We start from the raw sequence: 26,929 nt of genomic DNA on the forward strand, positions 1-26,929 counted from the left end.
TCTTGGTTTCCATCATCGTTTTTCACAAGTCAGAGTCCCTAACCACTACTCATTATTCCTTACCTTATTACACATACACTTATTCGTCAACACTTCTTCAATATTTCATCATAATAAATATGTAGCATAATCAAATTCCTGATATAGCATCAGCTTATTGATCATAAAAATACCTCAACAGCATAATACACATTGTCATCGTAATAATGACATCATAAAAACTCAGCCAAATCTCAAAAACGTCGTAGCTTTCTGTAATAATTTCAAAACCTAAAAATAATTCTCTACTCATTGCAATAGTGTCATCTACCTCAAACGTACTTTAAAAATCATGATCCCATACCAAATACATCATTCAAAGCTCTCATAATATCACAATGGTTCCAAAAAAATATGAACAGTTCACAAAGTACAGACAAAATACAGTTTCATAAGTGTGAAGTTATCCAACTGTGTAATTACGTAAACATGTGTCGCTGATGTAGTAAAATAAATGTTTGTCTCTCTCAGTTAAATAATCAGATAGCTGTGTAATTTATGTGAGAAATATGGTACAGATGTGTAAAGTTGTATAAGCAAATACGATATTAGCTAGGGCTCCTTGTGCTTGCCAAACACATGGTACACAAAGTAATGGTGTACCCCCCTGAGGATTAATGTAATTATACCCTCAGGTGTTACAGATTACAGCAATGGAATGAAATGTATCATGGAAAACTTTCTTTGTAATTCAAAAATCTTGAAAAATAAATGGTTTAAGTACAAAATTAATCACTCAAATGCGTGTCCTGTAGCGCTAAATGTGCGTCTTGCTGTAAGATAATTCTGTGGAAGTGTCGTAGTTATCGTCTTCTGTAAGCAAAGTTCTACTGAAGTCAATGTACTTACCTCATCATAAACGAAAGTGAAATGCTTTGCGTATAGATATTGTAGTTATTACGTACCTTACCATGATCAAGAAAGTACTATAATGTAACGTATTGTTGTGCTACAAAAAGGCTGTCTCATTGTAGCTATACCACAAAAGTTACTACTAAAACATGTTTTACTTTCCAGAATAATACAGAAAACCTGTGCAGATATAAAACAGATACACCGCAAAAGCAACAATATAAATTGTGTCACACATTAGTAGCATCGTGATATAATCGTGTAGCTCTCAAAGAAACCAAATACTAAGTCATCTTTAATCTCACAGAAAGTACTTCAAATTAAGAATGTCTTTTCAAGTAAACTAAAATGTTGCATTAAATTCTCATTAGCAGTATATGTTCTAAGTATGTAAGCCTTATATTCGTTACGTAATCGTGCAACTAACAAGCAAGAATGTACAAATAACAACAGTGTCGTCTGTTCACTATAACAATGCATTCGTAATTTCTGTTTAAATAAGTTCTATTGGTTCTTGACTGGATATTTAGCTTCAAACTTTGTTGCATGTTAACAGTTTCTAAGTCTGACAAAGCATACCAGTAACGTGAAGTGAAAAATTTTATGGCAAAGACTAAGTTAAAAAGCAGATTATCTTTCACATGTGAAATGTGGTGCAATCCTTTATGTTTCCTAGTACGCAGAGTTTCAACTTCAACGCAATTATCATGTCGTATACGTCGGATTCTGTAAGGTCCATTGTAAACCAGAAAGAATTTGTGACTCAAGTGTTTCTTCTTATGTGACAATGAATGAGCTTTAATGAGAACTTTCTGACCAATATATAATTTCTTTGCATTTGCTTTACCGTGTAGTTTTCTCCTTTTGTCTGCAGCAGAATTTATATTTTTAATAGCCAAATGAATTATGTCTTTGTGTGGAAGTTTACGTGTATTCGGAAAAGGTACATGCTCTCTGATTCTGTTTGGTGGTTCTTCATTCTTCAGTACAAGAATAGGTGGTAAAGCAGTGGAGTCATGAGGCATTTCATTCAGCACGTTTTGAAATAAGTGTAAATATCTGTCCCAATGCTGATGCTTTCTGTGACAATGAAGTCTGCAAAGCTTATTGATTTCTTTCATAATCCGCTCAGACGGGTTACAATGTGGTGAGTACAATGAAATAAAAACAGGTTTGATTTTATGATTCCGAAGAATGCGTGACCAAACAGCAGATCTGAATTGCGGTCCGTTCTATTTTTAACAAAGGCGCTGGAAATAGACCGTCCAGTGGCTTTACGTAACGGAGTGAAAGAAACAAATTTTGAAGTAAGTTCAACAGCGACTAGAACATACGAAAATCCATTCGATGTTCTGACAATGGGTCCCAAGAGATCAACAGCAGCAAATTCTTTTAATTTAGAAGGAATGGTAGGAAACAACGGAGCACGATGTGAGATAGTAGATGGTTTCGCCTTTTGACAAAGTTTACAAATAGACAAGACTCTTCGAATTCTCTTTTCCATATTGTTAAAATAACAAGTCGTTCGAAGAATATGATAACATTTTCGTGGACCAAAATGTGCGTAGCTGAAATGAATGTACCAAATGAGCTTATTAACAAAATCGTCAGGAATGCAAAGTACCCATGGCTTGTCATCAACAGTGCAGCGTTTGAAGAGTATGTTGTTTCTAACCAGATAATAGTGCCGAATCTGAGTGTGTGTCTTTTCATGCCATTTACTTTTGATGTCTTTCCAAATCGGATCTTTATCTTGTTCATGTGCAATGTCCTTTAAAGATGTGGAGATGAAGTTTTCAAAGGCGACTTTCTGAATGTAAAGAATACTGAAATTTTTCTCGAGGTTGCCTTCTGTGTTACTTTTCTCAAGCCCAGCCGGTGCGCGTGACAGTGCGTCCGCAACAATGTTCTCCTTGCCGGGAATGTAGACTACTGTGAAGTGGAATTCTTGCAGAAACAATGCCCAACGTCTTTACTTGTCATGATTTAATTTTGAAGACATAAGAAATTGTAATGCACGATGATCACTGTATACTTTTATGTGCTTACCAGAAAGAAAGAAACGGAATTTGTTAAATGCCCAAACGATAGCTAAAGCTTCTAATTTAGTAACGGAATAATTTTTTTCAGATTTTGTTAGCACTCGGCTAGCAAAAGCAATGGTTTTCTGAACAGTAGTGTCATTTTCTGTGGCTTCTTGAAATAAATGGGCACCAAGACCGACTTTAGAAGAATCCGTGCTAAGGCAGAAATCTTGTGACAGATCTCGATGAGCTAGTATTGGCGCGTTAAGTAGCGATTCTTTCAAAGAATTGAATTCCAACTGTGCTTGTTCGTCCCAGTTACAAATAGTATTTTTTTCCAGTGAGAGCACAATTTGCATATTCAGAAAACGACGGTAAAAATTTAAGAACCTAGAAAACTGCGGACTTGTTTCTTTGTGGATGGAACTGGAATGGCTGTGGTTGCTTCTAACTTTGCAGGATCCGGCTGAATGCCTTCAGAAAAAATAATATGTCCCAAAAACTTCACCTTTGTCCTACCGAATTCAGACTCTTCCAAGTTAATTGTAATTCCAGATTCTGCAAAAATATGCAACATGCTGTTGAGGATGCGAGTGTGTTGTTCCCATGAGGCTTCTGCTATCAGAATATCGTCCACATATAAGGTGATGTGACGTTTTAAGAAATCAGGTAATATGGAATTTAGACCGCGAATGAATGCTGCCGAAGAAATGTTCAAACCAAAAGGAAGTTTCCGAAACTGATAACAAACGCCGAAACAAAGGAAAGCTGTGTATTTTCTACATTCTGGATGAAGTTCGATCTGATAAAAGCTGGATCTGAGATCAATAGAAGACAACACTTTTACACCATTAAAATTTTGAAGAAGTTCGTCCAACGTTTGTGGCCTGTCTGTTTCAGGAATGATGATAGTATTGATTTGTCTCGAATCTAAGACAAGCCTGATCGATCCATTTTTCTTCTCAACAACATGTAATGGATTGTTGTATGAGCTTACTGCAGGCTCAATAACGCCCTCGTCAAGCATAGATTGTATTTCTGTTCTAACACGGTCCCTATAATGTGCCGGAATTACGTATGGTCTAACACAAAATTTAGTATGCTCACGAACACGAAACTGGTATTGAAATCCCTTGATTGTTTACTGTTTTGTGAGTAAAAACTGTGGAATGTGCTTGTAAAATCTCAGAAAGGTCTTGCCAATCAGTGTCATTATAATTCTCAATTGTTTGAATTTTATTCTGAATTAACTCATTAGTATCAAATGCGCCGTCGATATCATCCCTGTCAGTGCTTGCAGAGTAATTGTTAGTGTCAAGTTCCGTCGAAAATCCGAACTGTTGTCTAACAGGAGGTAAACTCGATTAATTTCTTCGTCATGGTTTGAGAGCCAATCTTCAAATTTCAAAGCTATTGACTTACCTTCTTTCTCTAAACTTATTTCAGCATCGTGAAAGTTTAAGATTGCTTTGTATTCATTCAAAAAGTCTACTCCCAATATAATTTCCGTCGAGAATAATGGAACAATAAGAAAGTTCATAGAGAAGCTGTGGCTTTGAAAAAGAATTCTAAGTTGGTTTGTTGGCGTACATCTACACTTTTTCCAACGATTGCACCTTGCAATTTAATCTTACGTAAAGGAAGTGTGGGGCAGTCGTTCGATTTGTTGCATTTGCTAAAGGCTGTTTCACTGATTACTGAAATTGGACTGCCAGAGTCAAGTACTGCCGTAAATTTAACGTCATTTACTGTAATGTGAATCACAGGATATGCAATGTTGTTATGTTTTACGTCGTGTTCCTGGAGTAAGATGTCCCTAATGTCTTCCATTTTTACGTAATTACTAGCTACGGCAGCTGCGTCGTCAGTTTCAGTGGCTGCCAGCGGTATGAGTCAGTGCCTATTGTCTCTTTGTTGGCGCGCGTCGTTATTGGGATTTGGAGACCGAACTTCTACAAATTCACCTTGTCGAGAGGGCCCTGCCATTTCTGGTGCAATTCAGTTTGGTTGGTTGTTTTGGGGAAGGAGACCAGACAGCGTGGTCATCGGTCTCATCGGATTAGGGAAGCATGGGGAAGAAAGTCGGCCGTGCCCTTTCAGAGGAACCATCCCGGCATTTGCCTGGAGTGATTTAGGGAAATCACGGAAAACCTAAATCAGTATGGCCGGACGCGGGATTGAACCGTCTTCCTCCCGAATGCGAGTCCATGCAATTCAGGTCTGTCGTTACGATCATATCGTCTGTCGTCATGTCGGTAGATTCCATAGTTTCTTTCTTGTCGGTCACGTGGTGGAGAATTTCTCCCTGAATCGTAACTGCGTATCGTAACTGCGTATCATCTTAAGTTATTCTGTCTCCCTTGATAATAATTATTTTGGTTCCCATATTGTCTGTTTCTCTGATTGTCTCTGTGATAGTCACTACCGCAGAGAGGTGATCTTTCCCTGTAATTATTACTACTCTGCCAACGGTTGTCATACGGGTGCTGTCTCTTTTGGTCACGATTTGTGTTGTGAGAATAGCCTTGTCGTGTCCTGTTATTATTTCTTTCATCGCGGAATTGCGACGGATGTGACCTGTAATTGTTGTGTTCCTGTTTTCGCATTCCACGATTGTCAGTGTCAATTTCTAATTCTTGTAAGAGTCCCTGAAAAGCTTCAGTGTCGTCTTTGCAACGTCCTGCCAAAATAATATGTCATAAATGTTCAGGTAATTTGATTAAGCAAATGCGGATGAGTTCTGAGGGGTTGTATGGGTTTGACAGGTACTGATTCTTGTGCAACATGTCTTCAAAATATTTCACAAGACTGGTAAATTCAGATTGTTCGAAATGTTTCATCATTATGACGTTATGTTTTAGTCGGTCTTGTATATCTTGAGACCAATATGCTGAGAGGAAGGCATGATAAAATTCTCCTTCACTGTGGCAATCGTGAATGACCGATCGCATTATTATAGCTGGTTCATTCTCTAAATAGCCACACATAAATTCTAATCTGTGCTCTAATGACCAGTTGGGAGGAAAACAATGAGAATTGATGAAGCGACGCTAGTGGATGAATGTCGTTGCCGGAATTCTTAAATGTTTTGAATTTACGTGTAGTAATAAACAGCTTATAGTCAAAATCATCATGTCGGCGAGTCGCATATCGGTCATAGTTACTTCGTTTCGGCGGTTCCATCTCAAAATTCGGTATACCTTGCCAATTTCTTTCATAAATTCCGAAGTACCCCGTGTTATTATTTTGTGGCTGTTCCGTATTTCTATGACCCTCTTCCCGTATTGGAGGGCGAATGTCCTCTAAAATACGTAATTCTTGTATTACCTGTGTCAGCCGATCTTGTACTTCCCGGATTTATCTTTGGTGTTGCTTATTAATTTGATTCTGATTTTGTTTGAATTTCCTAATTTGTACGCACTCTTCTGTGTCATTAAAGACTACCGGTTATGTGTCATTCAGATTATCATCTACCTTCGTATATAAATTATTTAGCTGATCCGAAAGTTCAACTACTTTCTCTGATAATGAGCTAATTTCCTCCATGTGTCTTTCTGAACCAATTTTCAGAGTATCTACTGTGTCCTTTTAGTTTTACTGAGTTTTTGCAAGTTGCGTAACCGAATCGGTAGATGCAACTGAGTCAATTTTAGCTTGCAAGGTCTCATGATTTTCTTGAACAATAGTTTGCAGTTCCTTTATGGCTGCTTCGTGATTCTGTAATGCATTTTCATGCCGCGAAAAAATAGGTTGAAAATGCTCACGAATTTGTGTTTTTACGTCATTACAGACTTTTTGATATTTCGATTCGATTTTATGTAACTCAGTAGTTAAATCTTAACGTGTTTGTTCAAGCGTGGTGTCTAACTTCCGAAGATTTTGTTCCATTGTGTCTAACTTTTGAAGCTTTTGCTGTGTTTGTCTCTGATTTTGTTCCATTGTGTCTAACTTTTGAAGCTTTTGCTGTGTTTGTCTCTGATTTTGTTCCATTTGTTGCATTAATTGCAATAATAATGTATTAGTGTCTGGAATCTGTTTCTCTATGCTTTTTGGCAGTGTATTTTCACCGGCAACATTCACATTTTGACAAGCAGAAAATGTGTCTTGACTCAGTTGAGAAAACGGTGAGGACCCAAAACCTGAGTCTACAGTATTTGCAATATTGTGTTCTGTCATTTCGGATTCCTGAGGCGAGCTGTTGCCGACCGATCGATCGATAATGCTTTCCTGTTCACTACTTGTTTCACTGTCTACACCATTATTTGCCGCCCGCTCCATTTCCCTATGCACAATTACCAAATTACTACTTCTAATGTCTGTTAATTCATTACACAGTGGTGCTGATAAGCTACGCTCGTCGTCACTATTATTTCTCAGTTTACTTTGGAGCCTAGTGTTACGTTTTTCACATGCCATTATTGTCACAATATTTCACACGATAACACAGAAAAGCACAATTTGAAGAGCAAAAATAAGAGAACACATTAACATAGCACTGAAAATAATATCTAGTTAATTGCAAGCGCAGGTGCGAAATACTTGGTGCAAATCTACAGGCATGTCACAACTGTTTTACTGTACAACAATGAAAGACTGCAACTACAAAGGAGATTCTCTCTACAATTACGCCCTAGCAATAAACAAAAGCTACACTAATTACACAAACTACAAGAAAAAATCGGAAGATTCCAGTGAGGTATCCTCGCCTAAGGGTCGACATATGAAACGTCCCCTTAGAAAAATTATACTTGACTGTGCTTAAACTGACCCACAATATTTTTTAACGCAACGCAATCTGACTTTCAATAATTCCTACAAGAGAATGGCCCTGACTAAATTAACCTATACCTTTCACAAATCACTTAACTCACAAAAATCTTCGTTACTCGAACTACTGCAATACAGCGAGCGCCACTACTACCAGCTAAATAAAAGATTCAAACTACTGAAGGCACTAACTACTGATAGGCATAGTTAGCAAATGAATGATTTTGATAAAGAACAAACAATGCATTTATCTTAATAGTGTTCAAAAGTCATAATATATATAGAAGTTCATGACATCCATTCTTACAAATGTACTGTTTCTGTTGAACACACGTCCAGATCATCCGCTCTCAAAAATCCGCCCTCTCACTTCCCCACGTCCACCACTGCTGGCGGCTCACCTCCAACTGCACAACGCTACGCGCTGTTCACATCCAGCTGCCCAACATTACAATGCAGACAACAATGCAAACTAGCTACAGACTGCACACAGCACAGCCAGTGATTTTCATACAGAGCGATATGTGGCGTTACCAATAAGAAAACCTATACAGCTTACTTACAAACTTTTGATATGATAATGTGACACTTGACTTACATTATTACTGTAAATAACGATATAACTTTCCTGAGATTGAATCACTTTCAATTTTATTGGTCCATACCTGAAAATTTGCTCATAAAAAATAACACTCTTCATAAATAACTTCACTGTGTTTTTTGCATATATTTTTTGTGCATTTGTAGAATGTTTGACCACTTCTTCTGTCTTATCGGTAGAGTACATGAAGCAGTGTCTATTTGGTGATCTTACAGTTTCCCCAATCTTCGTTACCTGGCGAACCGTGCAGTGGCTTTCAGAACTTCCACTTCTCCATATCAGAAAAATTCTTCTTTTATCAGATCTGTGAAAATAAACTCAGGGCGTTTATTGTTACTATATCTAATACGTTTGCCCATAAGACAAAATACTATCTTCATGTCTCAAGTGTGTGTATGTATCATCTGGCCCAGAGAATCAACTCCTGATTTCCAGTAGCTATAGAATAAAACATTCTCTCACTTGTTTTTACGTTCTTCACCTACAGTGTTGCTGTGGTGTAGGGATACTAGCAATATCACACTTTCTTGCCACATTACGTATGATTGTCAAATTATCTTTCAAACCATAATGATGAACATAAAACTTGTGTCGAAGTGGAAGACATCTTTTCTAGTGGACTTTCCTTTTTATTTTGTTATACTACCTCTTGACTTAGCAAGTGAATTCTGATGGCATTGTGTAGCCATATTCTTCTCGTTGGTAATAGTGATATACTCTCTTGAGTTCCATTATGACCGATAAGGGAAACTATATGATCTGTATCATCTAATTCTTCACTAACTTCGCTTGTTTTTGTGACGTAGCATTCATCTGTGAGCGGTACTTATATATGGACATGGTCATTTGCACAAGGTGGTTCATGTTTTTAAATATTTTAGTTATGACAGACCTTTTATAATGTGTTGTTTCTTATCCATATGTCAACTTGGCGTGAGGTCCAACTTAAAATGAACATATTCCACAACGAAAATATTTTTTAAGACCTGAAGATGACAGCAAAGTCTGTCGAAACCTTTTGTTTTAAATAAAGAAATATTTATGCGATCTTGGCTTTAGAGTGTTTTTAGCAAGTAAACCAGATCGCTCCTTCTGTCTTCTCAAAATGATACAGTTCAGTCATGCAGTAGAATAAATTTCCTTATTTCCGTCTATGATCACAAAATTGTATGATCAGCAATGATATCTTCAAATCTGTCGCAAAACATGGGAAAAAATACAAATAAAACTAGTGGACTTCCTACATCTTAAAATACTAAAATAAGCCACAGTGAAAAATATTACTGAATTACATGTGGAAAGCATGCGCTTTAAATGTGATAAGTCACACCTGTTTTGAAAACATGTCCTAATATAATGCACCCAAAGTGGATCGTCAAAAGATAAACACAAAATCAATGTAGCATCGTCGCATATATTCAGATTATGGTTTATACTAGGCCACAGTGTATGTTTGTGTCGTAAGCCCGTTAGATGTTTCTATTGTAGACACTTATATAAGTGTACAATATAGAATAAAAATAAAGTCTAAAGTGGGTTTATCATGTGTGTAAGTTATTACTATAATAAAATACAATAAATTAAAATCACGGCTGAAGTTGGGTCGTTAAAAAGGAAATAGTTAAGTGACAATAATTCTGATACACTCTTGTGGCGGAATTTAGATAAAAATATAATGACATACATTAGAACAAGCTTACAGAGCTAACAGAATACTATAAAAATAATAAAATAAATACCGAAAGAAGCCAAATGGACGAAACAATAGACTGCAGCAAGTAATCAGCGCTCTCTGTTGGCGTGGCCGCCATAGAGCGGCATAGGAACTTAAACAAGGATGAAACAACGTACCAGTCAATTAATAAGATTATCCAGTAAATGAAATATATTATATACACATGTTTTGCAGCAGATCTGAAGATTGTCATTGCCGATCTGAACCGATAGACTAAGGACCTAACAATTTTGTAGTCATAGACAAAAATAAAGAAATTTATTCTACACGTTCTGGATCACTGTTCTATCCGCAACCATGTCACAGCACGTCCAACTATAGGATCAGTTAACACAGGCAGAGGCTCAAACCATCGCCTGACACAGTCAGTCCTGTAACATCGCCTAAGGCAGGTAAAGCTTCACAACATTTCCCAACATTGCCAAAGTTACATAACGTCACGTAACACAGACAAAGCCTGTTGACATCATTTAAAATACCCCAAGCGTCATGACAACGCTTAACACAGCCAACGCCTTATTACATTGCTTAAGGTAGCTACAGTCTCGTAATAATAGCAGAGCTTCTTGTCTTTGCCTGAGGTAGCCAAAACCTCCTAATTTGTGTAAAGCAGCCTACGCCTTGTAGCGCTATTAAAGGTCGCCATAGCTTCGTAACATCACTCACTCAAAGTCTCATAACATACCTTATGGTAATAAAAGCGTTGGAATATTTCTTAAGATCACCAAAGCTTTGTCGTTACTGTTAAGATAGCAGAGCTTCATGTTGTTGTTGTGGTCTTCAGTCCTGAGACTGGCCTGATGCAGCTCTCCATGCTACTCTATCCTGTGCAAGCTTCTTCATCTCCCAGTACCTACTGCAACCTACATCCATCTGAATCTGCTTAGTGTATTCATCTCTTGGTCTCCCTCTACGATTTTTACCCTCCACGCTGCCCTCCAATACTAAATTGGTGATCCCTTGATGCCTCAGAACATGTCCTACCAACCGATCCCTTCTTCTGGTCAAGTTTTGCCACAAACTTCCCTTCTCCCCAATCCTATTCAATACTTCCTCATTAGTTATATGATCTACCCATCTAATCTTCAGCATTCTTCTGTAGCACCACGTTTCGAAAGCTTCTATTCTCTTCTTGTCCAAACTATTTATCGTCCATGTTTCACTTCCATACATGGCTACACTCCATACAAAGACTTTCAGAAATGACTTCCTGACACTTAAATCTATACTCGATGTTAACAAATTTCTCTTCTTCAGAAACGCTTTCCTTGCCATTGCCAGTCTACATTTTATATCCTCTCTACTTCGACCATCATCAGTTATTTTGCTCCCCAAATAGCAAAACTCCTTTACTACTTTAAGTGTCTCATTTCCTAATCTAATTTCCTCAGCATCACCTGACTTAATTCGACTACATTCCATTATCCTCGTTTTGCTTTTGTTGATGTTCATCTTATACCCTCCTTTCAAGACACTGTCCATTCCGTTCAACTGCTCTTCCAAGTCCTTTGCTGTCTCTGACAGAATTACGATGTCATCGGCGAACCTCAAAGTTTTTATTTCTTCTCCCTGGATTTTAATACCTGCTCCGAATTTTTCTTTTGTTTCCTTCACTGCTTGCTCGATATACAGATTGAGCTTCATAATGTCGTTTAAAGTAGCGAAAGCCTCGAAATATCACTTCCTGTATCCAAAGTCTTGGAAAATTGCTTCAAGTAGCTGAAGTTTGGTAAGTTGTTTAACATAAACAATGTCTTGTAGCACTGTGTAAGATAGCTATCTCGTAACATTTGTTAAGATTGCCAAAGCTTCGTCGATGCTCTTAAGATAGCTAATGCTTTGTAAAATTCTCTAACACAGCTGAAACCTCTTTACATCAATTAACATAGCCAAAGCTACATAACACCACTTAACACAGCTAAAGCCTCAATATCAAAACCTAACAACAAAGCTAAACAGTCTTGTTACATTGCCTTATGAAGTTAAAGCCTCATAACCTTATTTAACACAATAGAGCCTCATATTGCTGTCTCAAGTAGGCAATGCATTGAAACTTGCTCAATATAGGGAAAGCCTCGTAATATCGCTAGAGGCAGCCATAGGCTTGTTCAATTCAAATGGTTCAAATGGCTCTGAGCACTATGGGACTCAACTGCTGAGGTCATTAGTCCCCTAGAACTTAGAACTAGTTAAACCTAACTAACCTAAGGACATCACAAACATCCATGCCCGAGGCAGGATTCGAACCTGCGACCGCAGCGGTCTTGCGGTTCCAGACTGCAGCGCCTTTAACCGCACGGCCACTTTGGCCGGCATAGGCTTGTAATATCGCTTTAAGTAACCAGTTTCGTAACATCTCATAATGTAACCAAAACTTTGCAATCTTTCTTAAGACCAGCAAAGACTTTTCACTACTCTTAATATAGCCAAACCTTCGTAAGATCCCTGTGTTTATAGCTATAGCCTTGTGACATCGCTTAACACAGCCAAAGCCTTATAACATCACTCAACATAGCCAGAGCTTCACAATGACTACCATAGCCAACGACTGATACCATTTTTTGAAATAGCCAAAGCCTCGTAATTTGCTTAAGCAGTCAAAGTCTTGTAAGTAACCAAGTCTCATAACTTCTCTTAGCGTAACCGAGCCTTGTAACATTTATTAAGATCGTCAAAGCCTCGTTGTTACTGTTAAGAAATCCACAGTCTCATTACATTGCTGCATGTAGATAAAATTTCGTAACATTACTTAACATAGATAGCGCCTCATGACATCATTTAACACAGACAAAGCCTTGTAACATTGCTTTAGATATGCGAAGCCTTTTAAGTCGCTTAATGAAGACATTGCTTACGGTATTCAAGCCCTTATAATATTGCCAAACTGAAAAGAGCCAGAACACTCTAACGTCACTTACTTTAGCCAATATCTCGTAATTATTCGTAAGGGGAGACCCACCCAAAAATTTAACTATGCTTCTACTTTGCCGGTTTGAGCTGAGTTTCAAATCCTGTCTATCTTGTAAAGATGTGGCCTAGCCCATGCTTTGAAGTCCAGAACTTGACGGGTTTTCTGGGTTTGAATTATTAGCATGACTTTAATGGTGATTTTGGAAACCAACATTTCTTACTTGGACCTCAATTTTCACATTCTAGATTTTTCAGATACATTCAAAAGATTATTTGAATGCATAGTACCCGTTCCTTCAAAAGAATAGACACCATGCAGGTCCCGCAGCCGTGAAACATTATATGTAAATTGAAGGTGGATCACTGCTATTAGCCGCAGTAGTGCGTCAAGAGGAATCAGCGGCGACGAGCGAAAATGTGTAGCAGACCGGCATTCGAATCTGGGACCCCCTGCTTACTAGGCAGGCGCGGTAACCACTGCGCCATCCAGGACACAACGTTATTGGAACTGCACGGACTATCTCGGCATGCCTCAAGGCCGATCCACACTGTCATTGAGTGCCACGTATCCACTGTCCCTGTTCGCTACTTAAAGATGCCCACAGGAGATCGGGCGTATTTATGGATTCGCACTGGAGAAAGTTAATAGACACCACGCAGATACCGCAACTGTGCAACACTGTATGTACACTACTGGCCATTAAAATTGCTGCACCACGAAGGTGACGTGCTACAGACGTGAAATTTAACCGACAGGAAGAAAATAATGTGATATGCATATGAGTAGCTTTTCAGAGCATTCACACAAGGTTGGCGCCGGTGGCGACACCTACAACGTGCTGACATGAGGAAAGTTTCCAACCGATTTCTCATACACAAACAGCAGTTAACCGGCGTTGCCTGGTGAAACGTTGTTGTGATGCCTCGTGTGAGGAGGAGAAATGCGTACCATCACGTTTCCGGCTTTGATAAAGGTTGGATTGTAGCCTATCGCGATTGCGGTTTATCGTATCGCGACATTGCTGCTCGCGTTGGTCGAGATCCAATGACTGTTAGCAGAATATGGAATCGGTGGGTTCAGGAGGGTAATATGGAACGCCGTGTTGGATCCCAACGGCCTCGTATCACTAGCAGTCGAGATGACAGGTATCTTATCCGCATGGCTGTAACGAAACGTGCAGCCACGTCTCGATCCCTGAGTCAACAGATGGAGACGTTTGCAAGACAACAACCATCTGCACGAACAGTTCGACGACGACGTTATCAGCTCGGAGATCACAGCTGCGGTTACCCTTGACGCTGCATCACAGATAGGAGCGCCTGCGATGGTGTACTCAACAAGGGACCTGGGTGCTCGAATGGGAAAACGTCATTTTTTCGGATGAATCCAGGTTCTGTTTACAGCATCATGATGGCCGCATCCGTGTTTGGCGACATCGCGCTGAACGCGCATTGGAAGCAGGTATTCGTCATCCCTATACTGGCGTATAACCCGGCGTGATGATATGGGGTGCCACTGGTTACACGTCTCGGTCACCTCTTGTTCGCATTGACGGCACTTTGAACAGTGGACGTTACATTTCAGACGTGATAGGACCCGTGGCTCTACCCTTCATTCGATCCCTGCGAAACCCCACATTTCAGCAGGATAATGCACGACCGAATGTTCCAGGTCCTGTACAGGCATTTCTGGATACAGAAAATGTTCGACTGCTGCCCTGGCCAGCACGTTCTCCAGATCTCTCACCAATTGAAAACGTCTTGTCAATGCTGGCCGAGTAACTGGCTCGTCACAATACGCCAGTCACTACTCTTGATGAACTATGGTATCGTGTTGAAGCTGCATGGGCATCTGTACCAGTATACGCCATCCAAGCTCTGTTTGACTCAATGTCCAGACGTATCAAGGCCGTTATTACGGCCAGAGGTGGTTTTTCTGGGTACTGATTTCTCAGTATCTATGCACCCAAATTACGTGAAAATGTAATCACATCTCAGCTCTAGTGTAATATATTTGTCCAATGAATACCCGTTTATCAGCTGCATTTCTTCTTGGCGTAGCAATTTTAATGGCCAGTAGTGTAAATTGAAGGGGGATGACTGCTACCAGCTGCAGCGGACCGATTATTCCGTGACTGGACATTGCACACCACACTGTCACCTGTTGAAGGTGAAGAGAGTACTCGATCGCGAAATGCGGAACTTGTCCCTCAAATGCATCAGTTTTGCTTATCGACGAACCCACCCAAATGAAAGTGGCCTTCGTTGGTAGACCATGCATGCATGCATTGCACATACTAATTCCCATCACGCTCCGCGGCCAATCGTGCAGTTTGAACGCCCTAACGGAAACCGTTGAGAAGTTATGGTGATTTTATTTCATATAGTTCAATAACTAAGCAGGGATGGATAGAGGACAAATGTAAGGATGTAGAGGCTTATCTTACGAGGGGTATGATAGATAGTGCCTACAGTAAAATTAAAGAGATCTTTGGAGAAAAGAGAACCACTTGCATGAATATCAAGAGCTCAGATGGAAACCCAGTTCTAAGCAAAGAAGGGAAAGCAGAAAGGTGGAAGGAGTATATAGAGGGTCTATACAGATGCGATGTTGTTGAGGACAATATCATGGAAATGGAAGAGGATGAAGACAAAGATGAAATGAGAGGTATGATACTGCGTGAAGAGTTTGACAGAGCACTGAAAGACCTAAGTCGAAACAAGGCCCCGGGAGTAGACAACATTCCATTAGAACTACTGACAGCCTTGGGAGAGCCAGTCCTGACAAAACTCTACCATCTGGTGAGCAAGATATATGAGACAGGCGAAATTCCCTCAGACTTCAAGAAGAATATAATTATTCCAATCCCAAAGAAAGCACGTGTTGACAGATGCGAAAATTACCAAACTATCAGTTTAATAAGTCACAGCTGCAAAATACTAACGCGAATTGTTTACAGACGAATCGAAAAACTGGCGGAAGCCGACCTCGGGGAAGATCAGTTTGGATCCGTAGAAATGTTGCAACACGTGAGGCAACATTGACCCTACGACTTACCTTAGAAGAAAGATTAAGGAAGGCCTACCTACGTTTATAGCATTTGTAGACTTAGAGAAAGTTTTGATAATGTTGACTGGAATACTCTCTTTCAAATTCTGAAGGTGGCAGGTGTAAACCAGAGGGAGCGAAAGGCTATTTACAATTTGTACAAAAACCATATGGCAGTTATAAGAGTCGAGGGACATGAAAGGGAAGCAGTAGTTGGGAAGGGAGTGAGACAGGGTTGTAGCCTCTCCCCGATGTTATTCAATCCGTATATTGAGTAAGCAGTAAAGGAAACAAAAAAAAAAAAAAAAAAAAAATTCGGAGTAGGTATCAAAATCCATGGAGAAGAAATAAAAACTTTGAGGTTTGCCGATGACATTGTAATTCTGTCAGACACAGCAAAGGACTTGGAAGAGCAGTTGAACGGAATGGATAGTGTCTTGAAAGGAGGATATAAGATGAACATCAACAAAAGCAAAACGAGGATAACGGAATGTAGTCGAATTAAGTCGGGTGATGCTGCGGGAATTACATTAGGAAATGAGACACTTAAAGTAGTAAAGGAGTTTTGCTATTTGGGGAGCAAAATAACTGATGATGGTCGATGTAGAGAGGATATAAAATGTAGACTGGCAATGGCAAGGAAAGCGTTTCTGAAGAAGAGAAGTTTGTTATCATCGAGTATTGATTTAAGTGTTAGGATGTCGTTTCTGAAAGTGTTTGTATGGAGTGTAGCCATGTATGGAAGTGAAACGTGGACGATAAATACTTTAGACGAAAAGAGAATAGAAGCTTTCGAAATGTTGTGCTACAGATGAATGCTGAAGATTAGATGGGTAGATCACATAACTAATGAGGAGGTATTGAATAGAATTGGGAAGAAGAGGGATTTGTGGCACAACTTGACTAGAAGAAGGGATCGGTTGGTAGGACATGTCCTGAGGCATCAAGGGATCACAAATTTAGCATTGGAGGGCAGCGTGGAGGGTAAAAATCGTAGAGGGAGACCAAGAGATGAGTACACTAAGCAGATTCAGAAGGATGTAGGGTGCAGTAGGTACTGGGAGATGAAGAAGCTTGCACAGGATAGAGTAGCATGGAGAGCTGCATCAAACCAGTCTCAGGACTGAAGACCACAACAACAGCAACAAGTTCAAGAACTGTCACCATGGCGGTTTCTACAGAACTCTCCAAACGCGAGTCCTACCCTCACCTGACAAATTTCGTTAAATCGAATCAAATACCAACTGCCCTCAAGGTATAGTTTAGCCCTGCTCGTGCCCCGAGCCTGACGTGTGTTTGGGTGGCCAGGCCCTGGAGACGCTGAGCGGGCTGCGGCGGCTGCCGCTGGTGGGGAACCCCGTGTCGTGCTGCGAGGTGGGCGAGCTGCGCGCCTGGGTGGAGATGCGGCGCGTGTCGGTGATCCGCAGGGAGCTGTCGGTGGGGCCGCTGCCCACCTGCGCACAGCCCGAGGGCCTGCGCGGCCGCCCGTGGACCGCCGCCGCCGGACACGACGCGTGCGCTCAGCGGCTGGACGTGGCCGCCGTCGTGGGCTGCGTGCTGCTGGGGCTGCTGCTGGCCGCCCTGGCCGTCGTCGCCGCGCTGCTGCTGCTCAGGAGGCGCCGCAGGGCCGCGCGCCGCCGACGCACACAGAGCGCGCTCAGGTGAGCCCACCTCTGTGTTGTCGCCTGTGGTCAGCAGTGCGTGCTGCCCGAAAGTCGCTCTGACGCTATATGTGGGGCAGCGGCGCCTCTGTTACGAGAGCCTGAAAACTACACTCCTGGAAATTGAAATAAGAACACCGTGAATTCATTGTCCCAGGAAGGGGAAACTTTATTGACACATTCCTGGGGTCAGATACATCACATGATCACACTGACAGAACCACAGGCAAATAGACACAGGCAACAGAGCATGCACAATGTCGGCACTAGTACAGTGTATATCCACCTTTCGCAGCAATGCAGGCTGCCATTCTCCCATGGAGACGATCGTAGAGATGCTGGATGTAGTCCTGTGGAACGGCTTGCCATGCCATTTCCACCTGGCGCCTCAGTTGGACCAGCGTTCGTGCTGGACGTGCAGACCGCGTGAGACGACGCTTCATCCAGTCCCAAACATGCTCAATGGGGGACAGATCCGGAGATCTTGCTGGCCAGGGTAGTTGACTTACACCTTCTAGAGCACGTTGGGTGGCATGGGATACATGCGGACGTGCATTGTCCTGTTGGAACAGCAAGTTCCCTTGCCGGTCTAGGAATGGTAGAACGATGGGTTCGATGACAGTTTGGATGTACCGTGCACTATTCAGTGTCCCCTCGACGATCACCAGTGGTGTACGGCCAGTGTAGGAGATCGCTCCCCACACCATGATGCCGGGTGTTGGCCCTGTGTCCCTCGGTCGTATGCAGTCCTGATTGTGGCGCTCACCTGCACGGCGCCAAACACGTATACGACCATCATTGGCACCAAGGAAGAAGCGACTCTCATCGCTGAAGACGACACGTCTCCATTCGTCCCTCCATTCACGCCTGTCGCGACACCACTGGAGGCGGGCCCTCGATGTTGGGGCGTGAGCGGAAGACGGCCTAACGGTGTGCGGGACCGTAGCCCAGCTTCATGGAGACGGTTGCGAATGGTCCTCGCCGATACCCCAGGAGCAACAGTGTCCCTAATTTGCTGGGAAGTGGCGGTGCGGTCCCCTACGGCACTGCGTAGGATCCTACGGTCTTGGCGTGCATCCGTGCGTCGCTGCGGTCCGGTCCCAGGTCGACGGGCACGTGCACCTTCCGCCGACCACTGGCGACAACATCTATGTACTGTGGAGACCTCGCGCCCCACGTGTTGAGCAATTCGGCGGTACGTCCACCCGGCCTCCCGCATGCCCACTGTATGCCCTCGCTCAAAGTCCGTCAACCGCACATACGGTTCACGTCCACGCTGTCGCGGCATGCTACCAGTGTTAAAGACTGCGATGGAGCTCCGTATGCCACGGCAAACTGGCTGACACTGACGGCGGCGGTGCACAAATGCTGCGCAGCTAGCGCCATTCGACGGCCAACACCGCGGTTCCTGGTGTGTCCGCTGTGCCGTGCGTGTGATCATTGCTTGTACAGCCCTCTCGCAGTGTCCGGAGCAAGTATGGTGGGTCTGACACACCGGTGTCAATGTGTTCTTTTTTCCATTTCCAGGAGTGTATTTCTGCGATCAGCCAGAAAGCGGTGGAGGACATACTTACCGTAGTTTCCACTCTGCAAGTCCACATTCTTGTCCAGCCCACTGACAGAAATATTTCTATTCTCTATTTCATCAGTGAACCGTGGATTTACTTTCAAAATCTTTTCTTAAAGAATTTACTTTATTTACTAGCGATTCATCAAGAACATTAACACATTTAATCACACTATGTGAGGGTGGAAGTAGTTGCCAGTGGGTAACTGACGAAAACAAATTTCATTCAACAAATGGAAATTTTATCCCTAAAAACCCTTTCCCTTTAAAAAAAAAATTAAAAAATATAATCAGAAAGCCCCCTCTAAATATGAAGTTACAATTTATTCAGAGGCAGAAATAGCTTTTTTTTCCAGTATGAGCTTTCGGGCTGAGAACCTTGCCGCTCCCTTTTAACACGGCCGTAGTCACGACCGCTCACAACAACATCTGAAAGACTACACTGGTGCAAATCTGCAACACACCAAATTACTTTAAAGTAAAAATTTTAACAACTCACACAAACACAGAAACTCTGACCGAGCGAGGTGGCGCAGTGGTTAGCATACTGGACTCGCATTCGGGAGGACGACGGTTCAATCCCGTCTCCGGCCACCCTGATTTAGGTTTTCCGTGATTTCCCTAAATCGTTTCAGGCAAATTCCGGGATGGTTCCTTTGAAAGGGCACGGCCGATTTCCTTCCGAATCCTTCCCTATCCCGAGCTTGCGCTCCGTCTCTAATGACCTCGTTGTCGACGGAACGTTAAACACTACCCACCACCACCACCACAGAAACTATGCACCCCGTAGGAGGGATGGAAATGGTACAAAACACTCACATTAAAAAAAATTTCTTGTCACCGAAAGTGCAACTTGTTTTTAAAAGAAAACGCTTACGGTGGAAGGATGGCAACCTCATATACTATGACCATTTAAATAAAAACCCATGAAATGCAGTCTTACATAAAATGTACAAACGTGCTCTACATTACACATATACCGCCTCTCAAGATGATAGGCAAGATAAAAAACATATTTCAGGAATTCGGCCTTTACACCTTAAGCAATAAGTTCGTTAACACCGAATCCGACAAACATGGCAAAAAAAATGGTTCAAATGGCTCTGAGCACTATGGGACTTAACAGCTATGGTCATCAGTCCCCTAGAACTTAGAACTACTTAAACCTAACTAACCTAAGGACATCACACAACACCCAGTCATCACGAGGCAGAGAAAATCCCTGACCCCGCCGGGAATCGAACCCAAACATGGCAGAGGCAGCTATTAACGTAGGGCACATTGATAGGGAGATTACTGAACAACCCGAACCGCAGATTGCTCTAACCTGCCCCTACTCCACAAGGCAAAAACGGACCACTCAATTCATAAATAACCACCTCCCCGCGGGTGGGCAAACGGACAAGAATGGTGGGACGACCCTAAAACAAAGTGGCTGGTGACCTCACCAAGAAAACAAGTAGAATTTAACAATTACATGAAACAACATATCTCCAGTCACTTAACTTCTCATAAACTGCTATTTCTGGCGAAGACCTGGCGCAGCACCCCCAACGCTCCCCCAAACCGTTCGTTGCCAGCCGCTTCAACGGACGCAGGAAGGCGCGCCGATCTCCCGTCTCACGGCGTCGCAGCTCCCTCCGGCCAGACCGATGTCGTGGTTTGACTCCTGTTACTCTTTCGTCGACCGCGAAGCCACAACCCCTTTCTATACGGTGCGGCCCACTGGACTCACGTGGGGACCACACACGTGCCGACGCTCAAGACGGACAAGTCATCTTGTGTCTCAGTGCGCGACCGACTAACCGATCGATCCAACCGCCAATGACCGTTGTCCAAGCAACTCGAGCAGACTGGCGGCCTGACGCGCAGACTCAGATGCAGGAACTCAGCCCCGATCGGGCGACCACTAGCTGAGTTCTGTTACTGGCGGAGTGGCAAGACTCTCATTTGACGGCCTTAAAGTTTGATCCAAACTACAGACATACTAGCACTCCGACGACAGACAGACACCAACTGCCGCACAAATGCAAACGAGAGGCAGACCAGCAACTGGTGACGTGAGACTGACCCAGCCTCACTCCGACTGACCAACAGCCCAGACTAGCCCCCTAGCGAGCTCATAGCGCCCCTTAAATGCTCGTGAGCAGGCTACCTTTCCCCTTTTCCACCATAGGGAGACACCAAAGCAGCGATTGCCACAGCGGCGCCACCGCCAGAAAACGGCGGGCGACTGCTTCCACACTACGCCCTACGGCGCGCTCTTCAAAACAGCAAATTTTACCACGGCTCAGTCAGCGGGATCAGGAACTATGATTATAAATGAAGATTTTGAGTTTTAATTGACAGATATATTTGATCAACTTCCACACGCACAACGTAGTAAAATTCCTGAGGATAATACTAATAATTAGATAGAAGGAAAGGTATTAAGTGGATATGGAATGAGGGTAAGGAATGAAAGAATAATTAGATAGAAGGTAAAGTAGTAAGTGGATATGGAATCAGGGTAAGGAATGAAAGAGGAAGCCGCCTGGTAGAATTTTGCACAGAGCATAACTTAATCATAGCTAACACTTCCAGAATGAGATTTTCACTCTGCAGCGGAGTGTGCACTGATATGAAACTTCCTGACAGATTAAAACTGGGACCTTTGCCTTTCGCGGGCAAAGGATGGTAGAGCACTTGCCCGCGAAAGGAAAGGGTCCCGAGTTTGAGTCTCCATCCAGCACACAGTTTTAATCTGTCAGGAAGTTTCATATCAACGTACACTCCGCTGCAGAGTGAAAATCTCATTCTAGAAACATCCCCTAGGCTGTGGCTAAGTTATGTCTCCGCAATATCCTTTCTTCCAGGAGTGCTAGTTCTGCAAGGTTTGCAGAAGAGCTTCTGTGAAGTTTGGAAGGTAGGAGACGAGGTACTGGCAGAACTGAAGCTGTGAGGACGGGTTATGACTCGTGCTTGGGTAGCTCAGTTGGTAGATAACTTGCCCGCGGAAGGCAAGTTCGAGCCTTGGTCCGGCACACAGTTGTAATCATTCAGGAAGTTTCATAGCTAACACTTGCTTTAAGAATCGTGAAAGAAGGTTGTATACCTGGAAGAGGCCTGGATACACTGGAAGGTATTAGTAAGTCAGAGATTTAGGAACCAGGTTTTAAATTGCAACACATTTCCAGGGGCAGATATGGACTCTGACCACTATTTATTGGTTACGAACTGTAGACTAAAACTAAGAAAACTGCAAAAAGGTGGGACTTTCAGGAGATGGGACCTGGATAAACTGAAAGAACCAGAGGTTGTAGAGTGTTTCAAAGAGAGTATTAGGGAACGATTGACAAGAACTGGGGAAAGAAATTCAGTAGAAGTAGAACGGGTAGCTTTGAGAGATGAAATAGTGAAGGCAGCAGAGGATCAAGTAGGTAAAAAGACGAGGGCTAGTAGAAGTCCTTGGGTAATAGAAGAGAGATGGAATTTAATGGATGAAAGGAGAAAATATAAAAATGCAGTAAATGAAGTAAGCGAAAGGGAACACAAACGTCTCAAAAATGAGATCGACAGGAAGTGCAAAATGGCTAAGCGGGGATGGCTAGAGGACAAATCTAAGGATTTAGAAGCATATATCACTAGGGGTAAATTAGATACTGCTTATAGGGAAATTGAAGACACCTTTGGAGAAAAGAGAACCACTTCTACGAATATCAAGAACTCAGATTCGAAACCAGTTCTAGGCAAAGAAGGGAAACCAGAAAGGTGGAAGGAGTATATAGACGGTCTATACAAGGGCGATGTAGTGGAGGCCAATATTCTGGAAATGGAAGACGAGTTAGATGAAGAGGAAATGGGAGATATGATACTGCGTGACGAGTTTGACAGAGCACTGACAGACCTGATGCGAAACAAGGCCCCGGGAGTAGACAACATTCCGTGACAACTACTGATAGCCTTCGGAGAGCCACCCCTGACAAAACTCTAGCGTCTGGTGAGCAAGATGTATGAGACAGGTGAAATACCCTCAGACTTCAAGAAGAATACAATAATTCCAATCCCAAAGAAAGCAGACGTTGACAGGTGTGAAAATTACCGAACTATCAGTGTAATAAATCACGGCTGCAAAATACTGATACGAATTCCTTACAGGCGAATGGAAAAACTGGTAGAAGCCGATCTTGTGGAAGATCAGTTTGGATTCCGTAGAAATATTGGAACACGCGAGGCAGTACTGACCCTACGACTTATCTCAGAAGACAAATTAAGAAAGGGCAAACCTACGTTTCTAGTATTCGAAGACTTAGAGAAAGCTCTTCACAATGTTGACTGGAATACTCTCTTTCGAATTCTGAAGGTGGCAGGGGTAAAATACAGAGAGCGAAAGGCTATTTACAATTTGTACAGAAACCGGATGGCAGTTATAAGAGTCCCCGATGTTATTCAATCTGTATATTGAGCAAGCAGGAAAGGAAGCAAAAGAAAAATTTGGAGTAGGTGTTAAAATCCATGGATAAGAAATAAACACTTTAAGATTTGTCGATGACATTGTAATTCTGTCAGAGGAAGGAAAGGACTGGGAAGAGCAGTTGAACGGAATGGACAGTGTCTTGAAAGGAGGATATAATACGAACATCAACAAAAGCAAAACAAGAATAATGAAATGTAGTCAAATTAAATCAGGTGATGCTGAGGGAATTACAACAGAAAATGAGACACTTAAAGTACTAAATGAGTTTTCCTATTTAGGGAGCGAAATAACTGATGATGGTCGAAGTAGAGAGGATATAAAATGTAGACTGGCAATGGCAAGGAAGCGTTCCTGAAGAAGAGAAATTATTAACATCGAGTATAGATGTAAGTGTCAGCAAGTCTTTTCTAAAAGTATTTGTATCGAGTGTACCCATGTATGAATGTGAAACATGGAAGATAAATAGTTTAGACAAGTAGAGAATAGAAGCTTTGGGAATGTGGTGCTACAGAAGAATGCTGAATATTAGATGAGTAGATCAGATAATTAACGATGAAGAGGATTTTGTGGCACTATTTGACTAGAAGAAGGGATCGGTTGGTAGGACATGTTCTGAGGCATCAAGGAGGGCAGCGTGGAGGGTAAAAATCGCAGAGGGAGATCAAGAGATCAATACACTAAGCAGATTCAGAAGGATGTAGGTTGCAGTAGGTACTGGGAGATGAAGAAGCTTGCACAGGATAGAGTAGCATGGAGAGCTGCATCAAACCAGTCTCAGGACTGAAGACCACAACAACAACATCCTACCTAAATACATTGCTGGGTCCTAAATTTATATTTGTATTGCAAATACTGCAGCTTTTCTTGTTATAACTACAGGTGTGTTAGTGCTACTACTATTTCCACTATGGGCATTACTGAGTTTTAGTGTCTTATACTACATGTTTCTTTTATTACTGTGTTACTTGATATTACTTCACTATTGCTATTTTAATTCCTATGCTACTTTATCTGTACTTAAACTAATCTACACTACTTGCAGCGTTCAGGTGTGCCCCCCCCCCCCTTCCCCGATCTAATCCCAGTGGGTATGCCCCTGGCACCGGCATGGCCCAATATGTGGGATCGCTGCGGTTCTATCCTAGTGGATTATCTTATCCTACATCTAACCTAATTCTTGTTCCTACTGTCATATCTGGTGCGTCGCGGTGGCCATGAGGTTCTAGGCGCTTCAGTCTGGAACCGCGCGACCGCTACGGTCGCAGGTTCGAGTCCTGCCTCGGGCATGGCTGTGTGTGATGTCCTTAGTTAGGTTAATTAGTTCTAACAAGGGAATCTCCCCATCGCACGCCCCTCAGATTTAGTTATAAGTTGGCACAGTGGATAGGCCTTGAAAAACTGAACACAGATCAATCCAGAAAACAGGAAGAAGTTGTGAGGAACTATGAAAAAAATAAGCAAAATATACAAACTGAGTAGTCCACGCACAAGATAGGCAACATCAAGGATAGTGTGAGCTCAGGAGCGCCGAGGTCCCGTGGTTAGCGTGAGCAGCTGCGGAACGAGAGTTTACTGATGTGCGCATTTATTTATCCTATGTTTAAGGTACTCATGGAAAGTATGTTCGTATGTGAGATTCCGGCCAGTTCTTCCTCCAATCATGCGCTATCCTCCCATTTGTAATAACAGACTGGTTGTATAACTCGTCCAAATAAAATTTTTCATTTCGTCTTTCGAATACTTTGTAATAACAGACTGGTTGTATAACTCATCCACGACTTAGAGGAGAAGTGGAGGGGGCTGGTTGCACATTGAAAGCCGAACACTCCGTCTTACAAGTGTTTATTAATTTTCGGTAGCCCAACAACGTTTTTTATACATTGGCTGAACAGTCAATACCGTGCCCTACCATTTCATTTATTTTGCTAACGGCAAGTGTTAGTCTCTTCCTTTATTTAAGATCCAGCAATCATTAGTTAGTCAGTTCCATCTTACACTGGAATGCTTTTGCTTTTTACTCTAACATTCACTTACAAGAGCTTATGCCAAGGCAATACTCCAAAAAATTTAAACAACAATATTAAAACAACTTTTTAAAACAACCTCCATTGAACAAGTTGAAATTAAAAATTTCCTTAAGTTGAAATTAATAACAGCTCAGACAGTAGCAGAAGACAGTTCTTTCACAGTAATGTATAAACTAAAAATTCCAGATGACACTTGCCGTTAAATTTCCACATGCTAAATCGTTCTACCAAAAGCATTTACGAGAGTACTTAATAAGAAATAATTTAATCAAAACTCACGCAGAAAATTATCGGCTTAAGTTCTCACGCGATCATTTACAGTTAGTTAGCAAAAGGAAATTAAATTTATAAAATTCAGTTTACCAAGAACAGTTACCAACATATTAACCCGAGAGTTCTCCACTATTAGCGGTAATTACTACACTGTGCCAATACAGACAGTCCTCAAACGAGAAAAATTCCACTGTACTATACAACCCTCCCTCCCCTCCCCCCAAGAACCATGGATTTTGCCGTTGGTGGGGAGGCTTGCGTGCACTCAGCGATACAGATAGCCGTACCGTAGGTGCAACCACAACGGAGGGGTATCTGTTGAGAGGCCAGACAAACGTGTGGTTCCTGAAGAGGGGCAGCAGCCTTTTCAGTAGTCGCAGGGGCAACAGTGTGGATGATTGAGTGATTCGGCCTTGTAACACTAACCAAAACGGCCTTGCTGTGCTGGTACTGTGAACGGCTGAAAGCAAGGGAAAACTAAAGCCGTAATTTTTCCCGAGGACATGCAGCTTTACTGTATGGTTAAATGATGATGGCGTCCTCTTGGGTAAAATATTCCGGAGGTAAAATAGTCCCCCATTCGGATCTCCGGGGGGGGGGGGGGGGGGGGGGACTACTCAGGAGGACGTCATTATCAGGAGAAAGAAAACTGGCGTTCTACGGATCGGAGCGTGGAATGTCAAATCCCTTAATCGAGCAGGTAGGTTAGAAAATTTAAAAAGGGAAATGGATAGGTTAAAGTTAGATATAGTGGGAATTAGTGAAGTTTGCTGCTAGGAGGAACAAGACTTTTGGTCAGGCGAATACAGGGTTATAATTACAAAATCAAATAGGGGTAATGCAGGAGTAGGTTTAATAATGAATAAAAAAAATAGGAGTGCGGGTAAGCTACTACAAACAGCATAGTGAACGCATTATTGTGGCCAAGATAGACACGAAGCCCATCCCTATTACAGTAGTACAAGTTT

General features: G+C 42.2%; 1 protein-coding gene across 1 annotated transcript in view; it reads left to right on the forward strand.

Moving 5' to 3' along the window:
• LOC124788254 overlaps window positions 1-26,929 on the forward strand; it is a 135,159-nt gene that overhangs the window by 86,059 nt on the left and 22,171 nt on the right. Inside the window, exon 5 of the mRNA XM_047255451.1 lies at window positions 17,286-17,638. Within this exon, the coding sequence (XP_047111407.1) occupies window positions 17,286-17,638 (353 nt within the window). The remainder of the gene's footprint in view (window positions 1-17,285; window positions 17,639-26,929) is intronic.

The sequence above is a fragment of the Schistocerca piceifrons genome, chromosome 3 (assembly GCF_021461385.2).
Source record: "Schistocerca piceifrons isolate TAMUIC-IGC-003096 chromosome 3, iqSchPice1.1, whole genome shotgun sequence".
NCBI classification, from domain to species: Eukaryota; Metazoa; Arthropoda; class Insecta; order Orthoptera; family Acrididae; genus Schistocerca; species Schistocerca piceifrons.